Source organism: Coloeus monedula (genome assembly GCF_965178545.1).
Source record: "Coloeus monedula genome assembly, chromosome: 13".
In the NCBI taxonomy this organism is placed as follows: Eukaryota; Metazoa; Chordata; class Aves; order Passeriformes; family Corvidae; genus Coloeus; species Coloeus monedula.
In genome coordinates this window covers 6413876-6436548 of record NC_138793.1, presented here as the reverse complement: position 1 = coordinate 6436548, position 22673 = coordinate 6413876, and the positions used below count along the sequence as shown (strand labels likewise).

The 22673-nt window shown below is 38.3% G+C and overlaps 1 protein-coding gene across 1 annotated transcript in view; it reads left to right on the top strand.

The window, feature by feature from the left end:
* The window catches only part of URI1 (URI1 prefoldin like chaperone), a 41489-nt gene that overhangs the window by 3774 nt on the left and 15042 nt on the right, over positions 1–22673 (top strand). The window contains exons 2-4 of the mRNA XM_082289837.1: positions 8126–8160; positions 12209–12287; positions 14502–14637. Coding sequence (XP_082145963.1) covers positions 8126–8160; positions 12209–12287; positions 14502–14637 — 250 coding nt within the window. The remainder of the gene's footprint in view (positions 1–8125; positions 8161–12208; positions 12288–14501; positions 14638–22673) is intronic.

The following is a 22673-nucleotide window of genomic DNA, read 5'->3' as shown; positions in this document are numbered from 1 at the left end:
CATATTCTTAATTTTTATGAATTTGAATGGTAGAGCTGTATGATCTTTAATTTCCAAATTATTTTCAAGATCCTGGGTACCTAAAGTTTTTTGACAGTTAAACACCTTGTAGGTGGGTTATAGAGAAACAAATCACAGAATCTTAAACTCCTTTAGATTGTTTTCTCTTCTTATATGATTTGCGTCTGGGGCTGACTGCTTCTGTTTGCCCTTTGCAAGTATTATCTGTGCTGTGAAATCGGCAACTTGACAGTTTTAGAGCTGTTCCTGCAGTCTGAAAAAGAGCAGTGAGGCTGAGTAGGGTCTTGTACACTCCATGCTGCTGCGGGAGCCACTGGAAATCTGGAAGTGCTTGCCTGCAGACTCAGAGATGAGACTCAGATGTGCTTTGCAGTGCAGTGTCTCCCACGGTTTGCACTTTTTCCAGTCTATGTTCAAGTTCACAGGATCCAGAGGAAGCCTGGGTATGAGCCACCGGTACATCATGACTTCATTTTGCACAAGAACTATTCGAGAAAAGGGAAGAGAGTGTCTGAAGCTTGGTTTGATGTGCTCGTTTTAAAAATGACCTGTGTGAAGCTTTATTTGCCATATTCCTGTTTAAAAGGTCCCTGGACAATTACCTGTTTGGAAATTTGTGATGACATACACTCCACCCTGTCCAGTGGTTCCACTAATGTTTTCTCATGTGCTACTTTCAAGTAAAAGGGCTAATTCAGTCATTACCTGGAAGCTTTTTATGGAATACTTATTGTTCCTCCAGTGTTAATTGATCATCACTTTTACTTTTTTAATCAATGTTTGTCCATGTTCTTATTAGTATGAATTAAATACCCACAAGTTTATATAGTGTCAAGAGCTGTGAAATAAATTAACAGATCCTCAGTAGGTTTTTTAATGGTAATTGAAGGAGACTATTCACAAAAGAGTTTAAAAAGCATTGCCTTTATTCTGGAGAGGGCAAGCCAGTGTGTGTCTGACTTCACTGGTAACTGAAATGTGTAGATGAGATTATATGCACAAAATTTAAATGTGACTGAACTGTGCTGCTCTTACAGATGCTGTGAAATAGATGCAGTGACCAGGGTACAATTTGGGAATCATCTTCAGTATCTTTGCAGATCTCCATTCCATAAGTTAAGCTTGTAACCTGTCTTCTCAGGTTCATTTGGATGCTCCTTGTTTCAAGTACTTCTTTCATCCTTTGAGACTGTGAAATTGTATTCTGTTTTAATCTGAGCTTCCAGTGTTGCAGGTGGATATGCTGGCTCAGAGCTTGCCTCTTGAGGCCTTCAGAGCAGCAAGTGCACTAAGGCTTTGTGTTTGTGTGGTGAGGGCATTGGGTTTTGTGGTTCCTCTTGTCTGTTAGCATAGGCTGCAGCACAGGAGCAACAGTCTCAGACACTTGGTCAAAATTTTCGTTAATGGTCATATGTGTTGTCCAAATGACTTAAATTTGATCAACTTTGTAGTGTGTGTCTACTTTTTTCAGTCTTTCAGCTATTCTGGGGTGGCACATTTGTGACTGTGCTCAGTGAACTGAACTGGGATCCAGCTTAAAACCAAACTTTACTGTTGACCTTTTTTGCCTTTTTTTTTTTCTTCCTGGACTATTTTTCATCCAGTGTGGATCCTTAATGTGGTTACAAATATCTGTCAACAGATTGTGTCGGGGTTGGGAGGATGAGACAGTGGAACTGAGTAGCAGGAGCCAGGGAGGGATGATGCTGAGTTTACTCAGGACTGTGGCCGAAAGCTGAACCACAGCCTGCAGCTACGTCTGTGAGGCAGGTCTCACAGCTCATGGCAATTTTAAGCTAGTTAAGCTTAGGTTTTGCTAACAGCGTAGTTGTTACACCATAAACTCCATCAAAGCTTGCAAAACCTGCTTGAGATGTTGGGTTGCTTAGATCACATGGGAGTTCTGTGCCTGTGCTGCTCTGCTGCCCTCTGGGTACCTGGCCGAGTCTGGGTATGGTGTAGCCACACAAATATGTTTACCTGACCTCAGCTAAAATAGAAAGTTTTGAGTTCTTATCTCTGTCTCAAGATGAAGTCACAGGGCACGGATGCTGGCTTGCTGCCAGTAAAGGATGAGCTCTTACTCCAGTGTGTTCCTCACTTGCCCCAGTTCAGCTGGTTCAGAGTTAATGGAACTCACTCAGCAGAAGACATCCTGCTGCCCTTGGGATTTTTGCTGTGTAGAGTTTTCAAGCTCCCCCAGAATAATTTTGATCAGAACTTAGCACTTATTTATTGATAAATTATAGTTATGTGCTACTTTTTCTGCAAAACTGCAAGACCCACAGATGTGTACACAATTAATATAAAAGTAGTAGATCTTCACTTTTTTTCTTGTAAAGAAAGGTAAAAATTGTGGCTGTATTTCTAAGTAAGATTTTTTCCTTTAGGAAGAAATGTTTGCCATGATTCAGATTTCTTTCTCTTTTTTTTTTTCAGTATTCTTCCCAAACACATTTCTTCAAAAGGCAACAGTTTCCACCCAAAGGGGGTTTTATGTTAATAATTTGTTGAAATGTAGTGTTTTTGAGTAATATGATTTAATAAATGAATATGAGAGCTCAGACATGCTTTCTTTGTTTTGCATTAGATCATACAGTGTGCCAACAGACTGAGGAATTTTTAATAGTTTTACTTCATTTTTTGATTGAAAATGGGGCTCTAGGAAAAACAATTGTACAAATGTTAATTCTGTCTTTCTCCATCAGTGATTGCTGTGTTTTAGGCAAGTACTGTGTAGTTTCCTAGAGGAAGAAATGAAAATTCATTTTAAATGTTTATTTCTTCTGTGGCTTGTTAACATGCTTGTTACCAAGAGATGGTTAAATATTTGACCACCCATTAGTGTTGTTCTGTAATATAAAGTGGTATTGTGAACTGGTTATATCATGGGTAAAATTTTAGTGTTTGGGGGTACAAGAGGGAAATCTCAGAATGAGTTGCATGTTGGAGAGGGTGTTGATACTGCAAACATTTCCAGACAGAGGCAGCTCATGTGCATGTATCAACTGCAGGGAATACTTGAATGTGGAAGATTTAACATTTAGATCTGCGGAGTTGGAGTCACCTGAAGGAAGTCAGTAGTGGAAATGATGTTGGATTTATTGCAGTCCTTGAAAACATGGATCTGCATTTCAGGAAGCCAGCTTACATTGGTGGAAGGTTCTGAACAACAGGACCTAAGGTTGAAACTGAGATATTTTTACAGTCCCAAATGGCAGGGACAGTCTCCTGAAGGCAAGTCATTGGTTTTAGACTTTATTAGACCCTTACTTTAATTACCACCTCATTACTTGCTTTGCTTCCACAAAAAGTATTCCATACTGTCATTTTCCCTAAGTAACTGGAAATGTGATTGAAAGGGATGTTTAAAGTGAGACTAATTCAAGATTAAATAGTCACAAATTATATTATTGCTACATGTAAACAAATTACTTGCATATCTGATTTTATTCAGATTACTTTTCAAGTGGTAAATAATGCTTTATCACTTATATAGTGCTCTTACATCTTTAGAGTGCTTTTCTCACATTAATTAATCATCATTAAACACTCTGAGGTGGGTAGGTTAATACTATTATCCCCATTTTGCAGATGAAGAAATGTAGACTGAGAGGTTGTGATTTGCTCAAGGCCATATAGAAGAAACAGAATCAGAGCTGGGATTAGATCTGTGTCCCTAGCTTCTAGTTTCAGAAGACCAGCCAGATTGTGAGCCATGCTTTTGAAGCAAAATACTCAAGTGTACGTGTAGAACCAGCAGACGTTTGCTTGGCCTCTTAGATGCCTAACTTGCAATTTGTTTAAAAAGAAACTTTGCTTTTGTGCTGTGCTGCAGATTTCCACCTTCATACTTGCAAGTGTGGAAATGGCCTCATTTGTTTAGGACCTCTTCCTAATCTGATGCGACATTTTTATTTTCATCATTTTAATTGAATTTAACTTTCATCTTAAAAACTTTAAAAGTTTCTCCTCTGGATTTCAAGGTAACTGCATGACTCACATACAGCAGGTTTTAGCATTGGTACCCCAAACTGCCTGCAGGTGTTACCAGGACCAGCTCTGTTACTTAAAATTTTTCAGAAGCTGAGACATAAATAAGGTTCTGACTTGGCAGTTTGTCTTGTTGCTGTTCAGAAGAGATGAGAGAGAATTGCCCTCTGTGTGCTAAACCCAGCACCTTTGTAGGCAGTGCCCAGATGCTCAGTAGAGAGGAACATTCACGTGCATGCACTCCACCTTGGAGAAGTACCTGAATAAAACAACATTGTCTGGGAAGGGAGAGAACAGAACTCCTTGTGCCACCACTTTGTTAATCAGAAGCACCACAGAGAATTGTATTCAGCTGTGAGTAATGGGAGCACGTGCAGAAGGAACAGATACAGAAAAATAAGGTGCAGGAACGAAGTGCCCTTGTATAGGAGGGTGAAGACCTGCTGGGGTAATGTGGAATAGGTTAGAGACCCATGGCACACACAGGTAAGGATCTGCTTTGTGCTACAGCATCCTTCTCACCTGTCCTCATTGCTGGGGAAACATCGTAAGTGATTGTAGTGCTTGGCTGCTGAGTTAGGAGCTCTGGCTTCTCTTCCCAGCCCTGACCAGAGTTAGTGGTTGTAACTCAGCCTGCAGAATCAGTGCAGTGCTTTTTCAAATTGCTGCTCACTTGAATTCGTGGAGGAGAGTTTGAACTCTTCAAATGCAAGATCATGGAGAAGGTAGAGTATAAATAGATAGACTGGGAAGAGAGAATGTGTTGCAGACAGAAGGAATTCTCTGCCTTTGGTCAGCTAATGAAGTCCTTGGCTGGCTGATAGGAGTTGTCTGGGGGTGATTTGGAGTCATTAGCCTGCAAGCTGCCCAGGGATCACACTGGCACGGTGGAATTGGGGACACCTGGGATGTGATCGCAGGTCTAAAGCTGATCCTCGTGCTTTGCTTGTGACACCTAGAAAGGAGAGATTCCCTAAAAGCAGCAACACAGGCATCTCTAGAAATAGCTCAGGCACGTAGCAGTGAGAGCAGAACAAGCACACAATCTCCTGCTGTAAGGGTTTGGGTTTAATCCAGCAGGAATTACACCTTGGGTTACAGGTGTGTGGGCATGGCCTCTCCCCTGTCCCCAGGGGCTGCTTGTGGAGCTTGCAGGTGTGGCTCTGGCAGGTCAGGGGCTTGAGAAGCACTGCATTTTAACAACTTGCTGTTGGCAGAGAGGAAGGAAACAAGGTATTTGCCTATTTGCTTTCTTTTAAGACTGTGAAATATGTTTTCCGACAGTGGATCCTGTTTTAATAACCCGACCCATGATTAGGTAATGTTAAGTTTGCTGCAAGAGTAGTTTAATGAATATTTTAGTATGCAGATAAGCCACTGATAACCATGTGCATTCACAAACTCATACACTTTTTATGCTAAAAGGGGAGAATTCAGAGTTTGTTGATACCACTTCACTATGACGCCTTAAAAGTAAGGCATACTTGGTGGCACTAGCTGTCCAGGTAAATTGAACTCAAGTGTACAAACAAGCAGGTCATTTATTTTATTTATCCTAAAAGGGTTTTTCATTCTTTAATTGTAACTCTGTATATAAATTATGTGTGGGAAGATAGACTAATGATTTTTCTGTGTTTGATTAAAGGCAAAGAATCAAATATTTGTTTATATATTTATTTTTTTCTTTGCTGTGATAAGACCAGTTGTTATCCAAATGGTGGGACTGACCTAATAAAGGTCATATACATAATTGATCTCCATCTGTTTTTCAATATTTATTCTCTCTATTCTTTTAATAGACTTCAGTTCCAGAAGTGTAGCCTGCAACATTTTTAAGGTGGTATATGTTAGCACTTCTGTAAAAGGTCTCATTTTATGCTGGCCACTGAAATGAAAAGATTTGTTGTTCATTCCACCCTTTGGTATCCTTTCAAGAGAGATTATATCAAAGAAGAAGAATTAAATTAAAATTGATTGGTGTTATTGATTTTTCTCTTTTTTTTTTTTTTAAAGGGGGATAAAGGGTGATGGAAACAGCATATGCCCCTATGCTGTTTGACTGATGGACTATTTTTAAAAAACATTAAAAGCATATGTGCCCAATTTACATATTTACTAATTAAAAAAGCTTCCTGGAAACATTAAGTAGACTATCTTCTGTAACCTTTAACATTGTGGCTAATGGATATAGCCTAGAAATTTTCATAGAAGGTCCTCTAAATAATGTAAATGATTATGAATATGTAACTAGTTAATATGCAGCTATGAAAGGATTATCATGTAGAGGTTAATGAACATGCTGCTCTTATGGTTTGCAAGGCTTTACTTTTTGTGCTTTCAGCTCACTTCATGCATGGAAAGTCATGTATTGGGAATGGAAAGCTTCCCGTCTTTTCTGTCTTCATCTGTAATGGGGCAATTAAATTGAAACTTTCTTAAAGGATTTCATAAACATTTTTGTATGCTAAATTATGTTGTGTACTTCACAATCACTGCCAAATGTGAAAGGATGAAGGATGTGGACAGAATAGGCTCAGAGTCCTCAACTTGTTAGTGGTGGGCTCCAGTGTGCCTTAGCTTTGTTACCAGACAATTTATGCCTTCTGCAGAAACTTTACTCTTAAAATGGGCTTAATATTAATAGTATGAGCTAGATTTCTGGGTTGATGTCCTGTACAAGTCTGTGTATTTACTCTCAGGCTTAAAAACAGTTAGCTTGCACATTAAGGAAGATATTTGCGAGGCATTTGATTTGTAGGAGTTTAAAGCAAATGATAAATTTAAACTTGGCTTATATGGGATGAGCTACCTGGCTGACTTTCCTGATGGATTATGAAATAACATAACCACAAATGTAAAGCTGATCCTTTTCATTTAAGAACTTTGCTCTGTTTAAAGAATTAATAGCTCACAAAGTACTCCCATTTTTTTTTTACTCCCACATGAGTATAAAAATTGCAGGGTCTGAGATCTGTTGTGCAAAAGCTGCACATATGCTAACTGAAAAAAAAATTTGTCTTTCATTCTGTTGTTTGGGGGAAAAAAAAGAATTATCTGCTCCAGTGATTTCAGTGGTACTTGAATGTATGTTATTGTTTTCTCTGCAAATTTTCTCATTAATTGCTTTCAAATGTTAGCATTATTTTGGCTATAGGAAAAACGAAATTTGTAAAAAAAAAAAATCTAGAAAACGCTTATATTGAGAAGCTGTCTAGACATATTTAACTGCCTTGTGCCTTCATTGCATTTCATATAATTGAATGAAATTGTTTGTGTTGTATTTTTGGTAACCATTATTCAGAGATCAGAATATGTTTTGAAGGACAAAATCTCCATGTAATTGTGGCAGAGAAGGTCACAGGTTTCAGCATCCTGCCTGTTTGCTATATATATAGTCTGAAAAGTTTCAGTTAAAAAAGATAAAAGTGTTTGGTTTTAACAATGTGCTTTATTTTGTAAATTCTTTTGTATCTCTTGGGAAAGCCTGTGGCATAAGGAAGGAAGTGAATTATTTATATTAAAACTTACCTCTTTTGACACCCAGAAAGAACAGAAGAGAAGCCAGCAGCCCATCATGGTGTCAAACATCCACATATTTACGCAGCACAAAGTTAATTTGTGCTTTTTCAAGTTAAAATGGCCAGTGGAAACATTCGTTGATGTACTGATAGAGGAAAAATGTTTTTGATGCTGTGAGGTTCATTTGTTTTGCTTTTTAATGACTGAGTATGGGAGTTACATTGATGTCTTGTTATAATTTATGTTGTTTTCTTATTCTGCAAACATATAACACTGAAAATAGATCGGCAGATTGCACAAACTGCAGCTTATCTCCGATCGTGTGTCACGTAATAGTTACGGAGCAGGTATTGTACCAAAATAAGAAGTGAAAAGCTGTAATTTTTTTCTGTGGTTATCACTCTGCATTAGCCTGTGATAAAGTGTGCTGCTTAAGAACGACCATTCACATGCCTTTGCCCTGACAAATAAAAATGTGGATAGAGACAGCACCAAATCTGTAAAGCTCCTGTTCTAGTTTCTGATGCATTGACATTGCAGCTGTGTGCTTAGCCTTGTTTTTTTCATGAGTAGTTATCTGTTTTAATGACAGGTGGTCACTGGCTGCCAAGAAAAAATCCAGCACTGGTAAGTAAAAAAAAGTCTACATGTCTAAAATACTGATGAGTAACCTAGTTATGTTTTAGTAAAGTATTGCTGTTTATTCTGGTGTGAGTCAAATCCTGCTAGAGTGTTTGGGGATTATAGTTAGCGATAGTTCAGAATTGTTGCAATGTACTCTCCTTAAAATATATTTATTTCTCACTGATACAATTAAATCACAAATACAGTGAGCCTTAGTTTTTATACTTCTGCCTTAAATACCTATCTCATCTGTCATTTTTGCCCAAGTAACCTTGTTGGCTGAATGCTTAATTTGCCTGAATGGTGAAAAGGTGCTCCCAGGGTAGAATTATTGTTGTTTTCTAACTATGGAGCAAGTAGTGAAATTCCACTTGCCCCCTCCATGTGCTGAAACAATGGGGAAAGTAATGTTTCACTGTTTCCCCACCCCCCAGTAAAATATGTGCTAAAGCTTAGTTTTTAATACTTAAAATAAATGGTTTATTATGTAAAAAAATTATCTCTGGGCATTTTTTTCTCTGTTGGCAGTCTATGGTTAATAGAAAACATACCTAGTAAATAACAGTTTTGTATGGCATCTGAGGAAAATGTACATTTAATGGTGAATGAAATCTTATATTATGAGTTACTGTGAGATAGAACAGTTGATCTTACAGATATCAAATTATGATATATCCATGCTGTGTTTACCATGATTTTACTGAGAGAACAACAGGAGCTGTCTTGATTATTGTCTGCAGGGTTATTGCAGAATCACAGCAACTGCCCCTTTAGTGGTGAGATTAAACCTTTGGTTATACACCATCAAGCATATAATATTTTAAATTTATTTTAAGAGGCTTTTTCTTCATGCCTGAAAGATCTCCAAGCAAATAATTTATATTTAGTGTGTATCAAATGTTTTTAGTTTAAATGCACATAGGCTGCAAGCGCTGGATAAGAGGAAAAAAATCAAGGCAATCTATACACATCATCATATTAAATTCTGACTATTGGCTTGCAAAAATAATCTAAAACTAATATGTTTCATTTATGTTTAAAATTCAGAGGCTGCATTAATTTTCAATAAGGGAAATATTGAAGTGCCTACTGGTGCTGCTGCAGTGAAGGCAGGCAGAATATCTCTAACTCATGCCCTTTTTCCTTTTAGGGTCCTTTTAGGACCCTGTACCTATTGGGTCCCATGTGAAATTCTGAATGTGCATTCTTCCACTAAGAGACAGTATTTTTCAGAAAGAAACTATTAGGCAGAAAGCTGTAGAATTTGAACAGATTTTTGAAAGTTTGGAAAATTGTGACAATTATTTCCCTGTTTTCAATGGCTGAGGTTTGTGGAGTGGGCTGGGAGTGTTGTCTGTGGAAGGAGGAGTTGCTCCTGTGTTTGTTTTTTTATGCAAATTCTGGCCATGACCCCATGAACTTGGGGGTTTTGGGCACAGAACCTCTAAAGAAAAAAATAACTTACTGATTTCTTTTTTATAGAAAAACAGTTTGTATAGCATCCATACAATCTTTACTTCATTAAAAAAATTAAAATTTAGTACTCTTATTTAGATCTTGATTGTGCCAAGAGCTGAGTGCTCTTATTTCAACTGAGTAATTTGTTCATATAAGACCTTCTAAGTAGTCAGTGACACAGAAGAATGTTAAATAGAATTGAGTGAATAACAATAGGGTTTTAAAATGCTCAGCTTCAATATATTTCCATTAAATTGTTTTCTTTTTCATTTTTCAGTGTACTTTTTCAAGTATATTTCTAAAGCCATGAATCCAGTAATGGGTTGGGTATGGGATTAATAGCTAAACATGCGTTTCCCTTTCTGGGGACATGTTCATAGCTGGAGTCCCAGTGTTCTTCCTCCCTGTTCACTTTGGTTCTTCATTGCCTGTTGTGACAGACTGTAGCACTGGCACACCCCAGAGCTTGTGGAACCATCAGCTATACGTGAAGAGGGAGGTCAGCTCCCTTCTTTAAGTAATGCTGTTTCAGGCCAATTATTTAAAAGGATTAATACAAATTTTGTTTTATCTCCATGGCCCAGTTCAGGATGTGACCCTACTTCTAGAGGTTGCCATGGTGGAGGTTTGCTCAGCAAAGGGCAGCAGTCCCAGAACAAAAAGCAGGATGCTTTGCTTCTAAAGTAGCACAGCTTCTGTGGCAAGTGATTTCTCCTGGACCCTGATCAGATTATTCAGTAACACGCAGCAGTCAGACCTTAAAGACAGTTAGTTTTCAAGTTAGTGAGGAAATGTTGAGTTACTTTGAGCCATGTAATGATGGGAATGTTTAATCCTGCTGTGAGTGGGCGATTATCATACCAGGCTCTTCCCATGGAGTCCTCTCTCTACATTTGAGACATGGGCCAAGCCTTTGGCTTGGCGTTCATGTTTGTTTTTCAGTGGCTGCTTGGAGTCCATTTCTCAAACCCAGATCTCTCTGAGGCAAGGCTGGGTTCTGTAAATAGCATTAAGTAATAGATTGTTATTGTTGACACCAAGCTTTCATTGTATTCCTTCCTCCCCCAAAACATCTCAGTGCATTTTGCTAAGATTCATGAGTTTGTCCTTCCTCTTTGAAGGAGGTGAATTATGTTTTCACTCTGATGTGGGCAGTGGGCAGAAGGACTTGCTGAAAATGTCTGGGAGAAATCTGCTGTCAGAGCAAAGCAGCAGCAAGCATCTTTTGTAAATCAGTTACGTGGAACATGGTTTTAATGTCCAAGTGGCGTGAAAACCTAAATTCTTTTTTTCAGGACGAGTTCAACAACTTAAAGTAGGTATGAAGTAGGATTGTTACACCAGAGTTGAACTGTGAAGCAAATGAGTCAAAACATAAGAGTATCAGATAATTTTTCATAACAAATGCTAAAAAAGATTTCACTCTGCTTATGAATCTAAGAAAATTAATTGTAATATTTTGAGAGTTGTGATGTCAACTATGACATTCATTTTTCAGACCATTTATAGATTGCTTTCCTGAATCATCCTCAGAAAACCTGTAGTTTGCATCTTGGGTCAGCGTTGTTAAGTGTGCTGCTCTGTGCTTTCAGTTGCCTTTTATTGCAGAGTTTACTACCATATATATATGTTTAGTGTTTTGAAGTACAAGTAAACAATATCATCAAACCTGACATTTATATGCCAGCTACTTCATGCAGGAGCTGATTTCTGACTGTCTTCAGAATGGCAGGGGTCCGTTAAAAGACTTTTTCCAGACAAATTTAAGTATTTAAGAATGTCTTTACAAAAGAAGGCTTTTTTAGAGGGAGTGTAGTTGCTTGTTTTGCACACAAAGTAAAATCCCTGCAGCCACTGAAATGCTGTTTCTTGGAAAGTCCTGTGAAATGCCGGGTGTCTGCCATGGCTATGAATACCTTGTCCCAGTTCACCAAACCATTTCACTCCTGGGTAGCAACATGTAGCATGAGCCTTATTTACATTTTGGATGGAGAAGTATCAGAAGGAATGCTCCTCGCCTGTACTGTCCCTCCTCTGGGCTTGAAGATGTGACAGAATCCTGGTGGTCAAGCCATCTTCCAGGAGTGTTGACTCCTGGTAGTAACACAAAGTTCATGGGAAAATCAGAATTCATTGAAATTTTGCCCATTTATGTCAGCTCAAACCAAGGTCATCAGCTCTGTATTACAAATGATAGTTTGAAGAATTTGCCTCTTATAAAGCTTAAACTGGATTTTCAGTTCTTTTTCTAAATATTGGTGGTGTTATAACTTGAACTTGAACATGCAGTGAGATACTCCAAATCCTAGTGAAAGAACTGCTTCTTTGCACCGGGAAAAAGTCTGATTCAGAACGAGACATGCACAATCTTAAATAATTATGTGCCTATCTAAATACACATTATTAGAAAATAACCTAGCTATTATGTTCGTCATCCCTTGTCTTTTATAAATGACTTATTAATCTATCAACTGTATGTGTTTGAGTAAAATAGCTCGTTTTTCTGTATTTTTGGTGTGTTTTTGATTTACTGGCAGAAAAACATTAACTCTACTTTAGCTGTGAAATTGAATCAACTTGTATTTGTTAACAGGAAGAAGGTGGAGAGTGATTATGAGGCTCTTCAGGAGCGACTCCAAACATTGCCTGACAAATTGTCCTATGATATCATGGTATGTACATGGCAGAGGTCTCACAAGAAGATGGGCTAAAAGTGTTAAAATCTGGGCTGCCTTCACTGGGGGTGAAGTGTTAGCAGGTTGCCAGTACGTAGTAATGTTACATTTATTATGATAATAGTTAAACCTTTGCTTTTGTTTCTTTCTCTTTCTTTGAAATCCATTATAAATTACAGTGTTACTGACAACTGAAAGCTGATGACATAAATGCTTAACACAAAACCTGACATGTTTGATATGTAAATTTATTGTATAGAAAACTGTAATTATGACTGAATTACGGTACTTAGTCATTTCCTGAGAAGAAAGTGGCCGTAGTATTTCCTGATTCATGGAAATAAACCCTAGAACATTGATTTTTACATAAAAAGGTGCTGCTAATTTTTGTTCCACCGATCTTCCCATTGACATAGCGATCTTTTCTGGTGCTCTGAATCTTCCCTAACAACTGCACAGCTTCCTGTGCAGAATTTGCCCTATTGGCTTGTGCTCACCAAAATGCTGAACAAATTGGCTTCTGTTTCTCTTTTTTTTTCCTCTTCCCTTCTCACGGTCAATTCAAGATACATCTTTGAAGGCAGGGAAGTTGTACTGCACATAACCGAGTGGCAGATTTCAGCACTCAGTGCCTGACTGCTGCCTTCCCTGGCAGCCTGGCTCAGATTCAGAGCTGGGTTTTTAGTAAGATAGTGTTGGAGTACACTTAACCATGTGGGAAAAGGGAGGGTTTCCCTTTCCTGTGCTGGTGGTACAGCTCTGGATTTTGTGTGTAGTCCATTTATCATGAGTGTTGTGTGTAGCCACATGATGTAAAACATAATGATTGTGTTGTTTCGAAGCATAGAAACTGTTACTTCGAACATAGAAACTGTTTAAAAAAAAACTAGATAGGGCTTATTCTTAGTTGAAGAAGCAATGTTAACTCACAACTAGATAGGGCTTATTCTTAGTTGAAGAAGCAATGTTAACTCACATCTGTTATTTTAAATGTAGAGGAACACTTCCTTTCCTGTTAGCCAAATATTTTCATATGCTTTTAATTTTGCCTTCATCATTTTAGGGGAAGAGTGAACAGGCAACTCGTGCAGTCTGCTACTTTAAAACCAAGTCAGGGAGGGGACATGTGTAGGGAAAAGCACATTCTGCATAGTCTTAATGTCAGGGTCCTGCCTGCTGGAGAACTGTTTCCAGCACTGGTACCCTCCTGGGTATTGAAGAGAGGAAGATCGCTTTCCAGGGAGACAGGTCCACTAGGCCAGTGCTCTGATTCAGCACAAACACGATGAGAAAACAAGTGGCTGTGCTGAGGAACTGAGGAGGAAGGCAGAGGAATAAAGTAGAAGGAGCCAATACAAACTGTCTGGGACAGATTTTCAGGGAAAAAAGAGAACTTGACGTAGATGTGGTTCTTATCTTTATGCGTCCTCAATTTTAGATCTAATTTGATTTTGCTCTCCTAATTTCTTCATGATTGAAGCCCACAGGCAGCCAGGCAGGTGACAGTGGGCCTGGGGGTCAGAATGCCAAGGGCTGGTGCAGGGGACAGGGATAGGGGTAGCCAAGGTTCCTCCTCACCCAAGCACTGTCTGATGCTGTCTGGTTTTTTTAAACTATTGTCCTTGTGCAGAGCAATTAGAGGGTTGCTTGTGGAGCATCCCTCAGAAGTTGAGGTTTGCAGCCTGGTGAATGAGCCAGCAAAGTGAGATTAAACACTGTCTGTGGTCCTGCTGGTAGCCCCAGTGTCACCCCCAGTCCTAGGTACTTAGTATTGGCAAGACAGATACTGAGAAAGGCAACTCACCCTAGAGTTGATCATACCGATTTAAGTATTAAAAAAAATTTAGCAAGGCTAATCTGGCTTTTATTAGGAAATGGATGTAGTCTGCATATAACTCAAATAATAATTTGTATTATCAAAGTTTGTATGTTCAGATTAAGTGAATTTGTTTTCCACGTGAGCATTCAGCTGTCCTGTAGTTCTGTGTCACAAGAGAAGTTGTCTGGTGAAATACAAGTTTTCAGATTTTCTAAGTACAATGCTAGAGTCAAATGGATCTGGTCATTTGAATGTTTAGGAAGGGTTAGTCACTAAATAGCTGCTGTAGAATTTTTATTTTTTTAAATCTGCCTTTTACCTTTTAAAAAATCTAAGACATGCAGGACTGTCTTAAGTTACATTTTCATTAGTGATGTCTGTGTCTTTGACAGGTACCTTTTGGTCCTCTTGCCTTCATGCCAGGAAAGCTTGTCCACACCAATGAGATCACTGTTCTGCTTGGGGACAACTGGTTTTCAAAATGCTCAGCAAGGCAGGCTATTGAGCTGGTTGAGCACAGGAAAAAACGTATGTATGTTTCTGAACATAATTTAATAGCTAAAGTTATGTACCTTTGTATTAATATGTAAAATTAATGATATCTACACTGGTACCTTTTTTTTGGTTCTGTTGAACTCACAAACAGAAGACACATTCAGGTGTAATACCAGTTCAGCACCTTATTTTCCACCCTTGCTTGACACTTGGATATGTCTAATTAGAAAAAACAAACCAAATTAAAAACACCCTTTCACTTTTTTCCAGTGTGACAAATGATGTGTTCTCTTCCAGAAAGTGGGCAGGTAGACACTACCTTGTGCTTTTGCTCTTAGTTACCTTATTCCCTCTATTTTGTTCCCTTATCTCGTTTCTTATTTCTTTGCTGCCTTGTCCTCTGTTTTGGTTGTTGGGTTTTTTCTTTTTTCGGCCATGTAGTTCTCAATTTTTTTTTTTTTCTCTCTCTACACATACTTTGCTCCTGTTTGTTGGTTTTTTTTTTTTTTCCCCTCACTTGCTGCTCAGTTGCATTTCTGCTGCCTGCTCTTGCCATTCCACTGGTGTGGAGTGATCTCGATCTCCCCAGATCACTGCAGTTGATCACCACCCAATTCATGTTATATAGAATCACGTCACAGGGGTGGACAGGCAAGTCCTGGGTTGGTTTGCAGCTCTTTGTCGCTGGTGGTGAAATCTTGGCTTTGAAGACCCAGGACCACCAGCAAGAGCTGTGCATGGTGCACTTTGGAACTTCTTTATGTTAGAAAGAATGCCTAAAATATTTGATGTAAATGTCAAGGAAGAAAAAGCACAACAAAATGGAAAATAAATTGGTGCCTATTAGCCTTTGTTGTTTGCTTCAGACAAACATTTGAGTTGCTTTTTGTCATATTGGTTTACCTGTAACCTGTTCTGTTCCTCTGTGGTGCTCACTGCAGCTTTGCCCTCTGTATATTACAACTACCACAACTATTTACACTGGATTTTTGTTTGACTGCAGCTATCTATGTTGCTTCCTGCAGCAGAATACCCTAGAGGTTCCCCATCTGAATAAGTTTTTTTTTCCAATTCTGTGCAGGCAATATTTATGTAAAAAGAGTTGAGCATTTTTTTATAAAAATCCATTTTCTGTATTATTTTAAAATACTCCTTTATGAAGAGCTTTTCCAAAAGTATGTAATTTGTATTTTACCTGTTATCTTTCTTAATCGGGTTCTCCTGACACAACTTTGCAATTTTCTTTCTTACTGAAAGAAAGAACTGAATCTACATTATTTATTGTGACTCTTGTGAGATCTCAGGTCCAGATCTTTTTCCTTGATAATCTGATATTTTTTTCAGTGCTGCAGAATGTTTTTGTCACTGTTACATTCAGTGAAATGATTTGACCTTTGCATAGTAGATGCTTGAACATTAAGTAGTCTGCTGAGAGACACACAATAAATGCTGGATTCTTTCCTTTATGATCTTTTAAATTGCATTTAAAATACAAACTCAGAAATACTAATTTCTTTCAAAGTAAAATAGTCATTGATACTGGATATAAACCCTCCTTTCAGCTGGTAGTTCACTTCAGCTGTGTGATGGCTGCCAGTGGGAGGCTCCAAAACACTGATATTAACTAAAAACTTTTTTTAAGGACTGTTTTCAGTTTTAGATGATAAAAAACATGTTAGTACGTATGATTCTGAAAAAAGGATACCTCTTTCCTTGATACACTTTTCTCCCTTAAAAATACAACTGGCTTAAACTCTGTAAACCATTTTCATGCTAAATGAATGCAACTTAGAGAAGAATATTGGAGATTTTATTAGTTTGTTCTAATTAGGAAAAAAGTTGTTTGTGAAAGACGTGCAGCCCACTGCTGTGTAATATGAATTTGCTGCTTGTGGCACAAATTTGAAAGACTGATATTTGGCAGGTATTACTTTAAAGTCTCTTTTGTGTGTTTGTTGCACTGTAGTTGCTTTCATAGGTGTGACTTCTGTTTCAGTGGCATTTTGTGAGCGCAGTTTACAGGGTGATGTGTGTTGGGCATTATCATCACATTGACACAACGTGGTTTGATTTTTTTATACATAATCTTTTTGTTTTGGACATGAATTCCGAGAGTAGGTCACACGCTGGAAAAGAGGGCAGGCTCACTGCAGGGGATTACTCTGCCAGCAGTCCCCAACGTCCTGCGTGCCAGGCAGAAGGTCCTAACGGGGCAGAGCTTTTTTAAGCATGTGTTTAAGGCCAGTGTGTGCTTAAAGGCTTTGATATATAGGAATTGGGGTCTGAACTGAGCAAAGGAAGGCTCATGCTGAGCTAAACCTGGCAATATTTGTTGATGGTCTGTTTTTTCAGTGACCTACATTTTTTTATCCAATATTACTCTGTTTAATTTAGATGGGTGTTTTTTTCATAACTAGCTGGTCAGATCTGTTCAGATAACTGAAGCAAACTTAGTGCAGCCCTAATAATTTGGGGCTTTAACAGGAGTTAGGACTATGAGGAAATAAATACAAGACACATATTCATTGCATGTCATCTCTCGTGTCTCACTCAGCTGAATGGTGAGAAGTGGGAGAGCATCTGTTCAGGGTTTAAGTTTCCTAGGGGGATGTCAGGTAGAAAAGGGTTTCTAGACTACTTGAACGGTTTTGAGTGTTCTTGCTGGTTCTGGGGAGTTTTTGTTCTTGCCTTTGGCTGAAGTTGGGTGGGTCTGTGCATGGGAGATCTCTGGTCACCAGGGCTGCCTCGCTGGCCTTTGAGCACACCAGTGCCTAACAGGTACAGGATATTTTCTTCACAATTTGGCTCCTTCTGTGTATGTTGGATGCATACAAGAATGGGGAATGTGAATTTGCATGCTCAAGCAGCAGCAGTGCCAGATAAATCAAACAATATCAGTGAGTATAAAGCCTTGGAAGTTAGGGGTAGCAGTAAGAGTGTACTATATATAAAAGCTTTAAATATTACTTAGTACTAATTAGGTCATCCTTTTTGTCTTAGTAGTTTTGTTAAATTTGCTTTTTAAAGGAGAATGAGTGAAAAAATGTTTGCTTCTGTGGAATAGAGAAATGCCCAGCCACAGTAGATTAATTTCTTCGTTAAAATTTATTTAATTGAAAGGAATAATTGAAGGGTGACTGTACTGAATTTTAAATGCACTTTAACTGACACAGCTGTAGAAAGCCCTATTTTGGGGATACATTTTTGTTTGCTTAGCTTTTGATTTAGATGCAAATTGTTCAGCACTGTGATTGGTTGAAATGTATTTGGTAAAATTTGGGACAGTCACTCATGTCAAATGTTACTTTTTCATCAAATATTGATTATGTCTTCTTGAATAATATTTGAGTTGCAGTAGATCTTTAGTTTGCTGTGCATTTTTGTGACATTCTAGATATTTAGTTAGTTCCAAAATAGTTAATAAACAGAGCGAAGTTTATCGAATTGCCAAGTATATTTTTAATTGTTTTAAGGTCATTGCAGTTTGTTAAACTAGGTAATACAGCTAATGGGAAACACTTTACACGTGTGTTTGTGTGTAAAAATGTGAAGAAATAGTGAAGTAGATTAAAGGATATGCACACCAAATTCCATTAAAATAAAAGAAATTAGCTTTTTAAGTATGTCACAGTTTAGCACAACAATAATGCAATTGTAGTTTTTTTCTCCTACAATTATCTTGCTTAAGGTACTTCATAATATTTCTGTTCTCCTCAAGGCAAGACTGTATTGTCTTAGAATTCAAAGAGGGAATAAAGATTCCTTTTGTGAATATGGGATTATATCTTTTACGTGTTTGTGATGATATAAATTACATTTCTTCTCTATATCAGTAATCGCATTAATTCCTTAAGATGGGAAATTTTTCATTACAATAGTCCCTGTGGTAGTTACTATAGAAAGAAATTAAATAGATTTTTCTTGTAAATATTTGTGGATTAATTCAGTATGCTAGGTATTCCAAGTGTCTAAACATTTTAAAAGGTGGGAAATTAAAACATGCACACAGAACTAGGAGTGGTTTTATTGTGTTAAAAATTTATCAGACAAAAAAAAATCCCACTTAAAGGAGAATTGTTGAACTACTTAGCAATTGTGTCTTCAGTATATGTAAGAATACCCTTGCAGTGTCATGCTGCAAATGAATTCATGCAATGAAAATACTGATTACATTAACATACAGTATTGTGATAGTCCCCAATTGTAAATTGCAGTGTGTAACCCCTAATACAAATATTTGTGTCAATCAAAATTGACCGATAGCTCAGGATACAGGGTTTAAAAGATACCATTGTTTTAATGAGATGATCCGGGTGGATGAGGACCAGTTTGAATTTGTTCCTTATCAGCATTTCCAGAAAAAAAGGTTTTGTCTCCAAAATACATGATAGGAAGGCTTTCCATTTCCCATCTGTGTATGTGTGAGGCCTTTAGAGGTTTTAATGTTTTATCCAAGGGTAAAAATATCTTCCCTAATATTCTAAAGACTGTAACACGAACTTGTCTACTCACAGTTTTTGGGGTTAAGAACAAAAAGTGCAGGCGATGTTACAAAAAGATTTAGCTTTTGCTTTTCTTCATTAAAACAAAATATTTTTCTGCTCTTTTTCTGCATGGCAGAGAATTTTGTTCTGCCATGCTTTTGAACTTCTTTTTACCATTTTTTTGTGATTATCCCTTCTTAGTTTGATAACCTCCCTCAGTTCTTTCCTTACCCTTGTTAAGTTAGGAGCTGAGTCGATGGAGTGCTAAGTGCTCTAAATTTGCTCTGCAGTTCCCAGGAGGTGTTTGACTTCTCACAGGACCACAGTCTGGGTATTTTAACCAGAACACACTGGAACAAAATAAGGAGAATAGACTCCTTTCTGTAAGTTACATACTGTGATTCAAATAAGCCCTTACCTTTTTTATGATTCTTACTGGGCAGCAGAGGAGTTGTCTGAATGCCACCCTCCTTCATTTAGGAGGAATTTAAATGTATTCAGATAATTCTAGCAATTACATAGGTGTGTGAACCTAGAAGAGAAATGCATTGCATTTACTTAGTGTTCCTAAAGCCAAATTGCCTGTACAAATTTTTACAGAAGAAAATCCAAATGACTTTGGTTTTGGTACCAAGGGAACATGGAAAACAGAATGAAGATTGTCTTTAAAAGGTGAAAAGCTACTGCACAAAAGGGTTGCATTGCATTTTAAAGAACTACTGCAATTGCTGTTATAAGGAATGAATTTACATGTCTTGTTGCAAGCAAAAAGAGAGCTTAAATCTATGTTCACAAAAAGTCATCAGCATTCTCTTTTCACTCTTAAATCCATTTCTAGAAAAACGAACAGAAAAGAATAGAAAAACAGAGAAGGGTATTTTGAAAAGCTTCTAGTAGATACTGCTTTCTGCAGAACTGCAGGTCTTACTTGTTTCAAGTAACCTGTAACAGTTTGTTGGAAAAGTATTGGCTACGAGAAATTCTGTGGCTGATTAAATGCAGATTTATTGAAACACATTTAAAAATCTTCAGATGACTGATCTACTTATGCAGACCCTTAAAAGTAAGAAAATGCACTTAAAATACCCTTAATTTCCATGGTGGGAGTGTGAACTACTGAGGTTCTGCCTTCAGGCTGTGCCTTCTGGTTCTAGCTCTGGAGGAATTGAGCTGCTCTCAGTGACTGAGGTAGGTGGTTCTTCCTTGCCTGTATCAACACTGTGTATATAACTGTGTTTAAGACTGGTTATCTTCTCCTTGAGAAACTGTGTTAGGCAGCAAGAAGATCTTTACTCAGAATCTCAGTTGCATACAGAATTTTTTGTTGCACTTAATCTAAAATTTCTGTCCTGTCACCTATCCTCAAAGGAGATCATTTCCTATGTTATATCCATGAGACTCCCCTGAAGACCAAGTACACTAGGCTTCAGCTTCATTTCAGTTTGTCCTGTTTCACAAAGTCTGACTTTTCAAAATAGATCAACCTGTTCTCACTATTCTTGTCTGTTCTTACTATTTAAATCCCAGTGTAACACACAGTTTCCAGAAGTAACTAAAATAATGTCTATGATTCCCCAAATCCTTATAGACAACACTCCAAGGACATTAATGTCAAGCTCAGATAATTAAAATTTGTATCCAGCCAAGCTAATTAACCCATTAAAGCCAAAACGCATAGATGAGAATTTGTGTCAGTTTGGCATTAGTATGTTGTCATGTCGTGTAAAATCTGGCTTCGGTGGACTTCATTTCAACAATATGAAATGTGTTCCCCGGTTATTTTTTTCCTTTTCCAGTGTATTTGTAGCAAGCAGAGGGCTGCTGCTTAAAAATGACTAGTCATGGTATAAGGAAATCCAGTCAAGTCCTTTCAGACTAATAAGGGAGCTGGGAAAGAATGATCTAAATGTAAAGAAATCTTGCTGTCTGTAAATACTGAAAGGCTGCTGTGCTGAGGAGATCTACGTATCCTGATTTCTGGTTCAAATACCTTTTCCTTTTGGTGGTCCAGGAGAACAGTCCTAGAGGCTCTGGTGGGCTGTGGCACTGAACTGTCTTTCCAAGTGGTTTAGCTGAGACATGTAAATAGGAACTACACGGGTTCACCTGAAAGCCATGTCAGACTTCGCTCAGATTATTGGATGTGACAAAGTTGGACAACAGCCTCTAGTTCAATCCGTCTTAAAAGGCTCTAAGAAGCTTAAACCACGGGGTAGTAAGAGGAGGAGACTGTGGAGCCTGTCTTATTCTACCAGTATTTTTATGGGGGTCTCAATTAATAAAAACCCCTGTAGTTTGTAGTGACTTGCTCCTGTATGTTTCAAAATTCAGTGAATTCCGTTGGAGGCTTTTGGAGTGCGCAGTGGCGAGTTGAACACACGAGACCCTGAGCTTGCCCTGCGGTTAGGTGCATGAGCCTTTTTCCAGGAGACCCCTTCTTTGCTGAGGGGCCTGACCAAGGGAGAGTCTCTCCTTTGGCCAGGCAGGAACCTTGGATTTCCACTGACAGGGGAGGTGTGAGCAGCCTGACAGGCTGGCTGGGGACACAGGGACGGAGCGTTGTGGTAATCCCAGCTGTCCGCTGCTGCACTGTGTGGCCTGGGGCAAATCGCTTAAACTGTCTGTTTCTTCATCTGTAAAATAGGAGAGAGTTATAGTCACCTCCCTCACAGGGCACTGGGCAGATTAGTTAATGCTTGTACAGCATTTTAAAATAAAACACTGTGTGTAACTGCTCAGTGTCCTCACCTAACGGAGCAAGCCAGCATGCTCCCGGCCGAGAAGCAGCATCACAATCTGGTGCTCCAGCAGCAGTGGCACCTAGATGGCTGCTGAACAGTATTTAGATATGCAGGCAAGGACTGAGACACTCGTAGTGGTGAGGAAACAGCTGAGCATCATGTTTATTATGAATAAAAAATAAAAACTAGAGGAAAATTGGTCCCAACTATGTATATACTTGTGTATACTGAGCATACGCTCAAGAGCTGAAGGCACAGATGGGAGCATTTTGTAAAGGTTTCACCACCTCTGTTTTATTTGGACTTTGGAGGGTGTGTTAGATATGAAAAAGAGCTGTGGATGATGTTGATGTGAATTAACTGATAATAAAAGCTGCTCTGTCTGATGGAGGACGAAGGAGTCGTGTAAGGGGAGCAGGACCCTGACTGCATGTGGAAGGAGCTGTGTCCTCTGATGGGTCTGTGTTGGCATTGCTCAAGACATCAAATACTTTTTTGGAAGTGGTATTTCATCCAGGAGGCAATGCAAATGCAGAGCTTTTTTCAGAGAAGAATCTTAAGCTATTTCTTAGAAACAGCCTGAGGAATGGAGAATGACTTCACATTTGACACATAGCTTGCTGTGTGGTTTAAAGGCTAATGCTTTTGAAATACCCTAAAAGTCGGAGCTTTGTCTTTGTGCTCCTTGTGGGAAAGGATGGACTTTGCTTGAATAGCCTTTTCCAAAATGCATACATCTCTGTCTAAACTTTTTACTGCAAGTAATGCATTTCTAAGCAATTGTATCTGAGACACTGTGAAATACCAACAGTAAAAAAGCATACAGTACTGAGTATGATAAAAC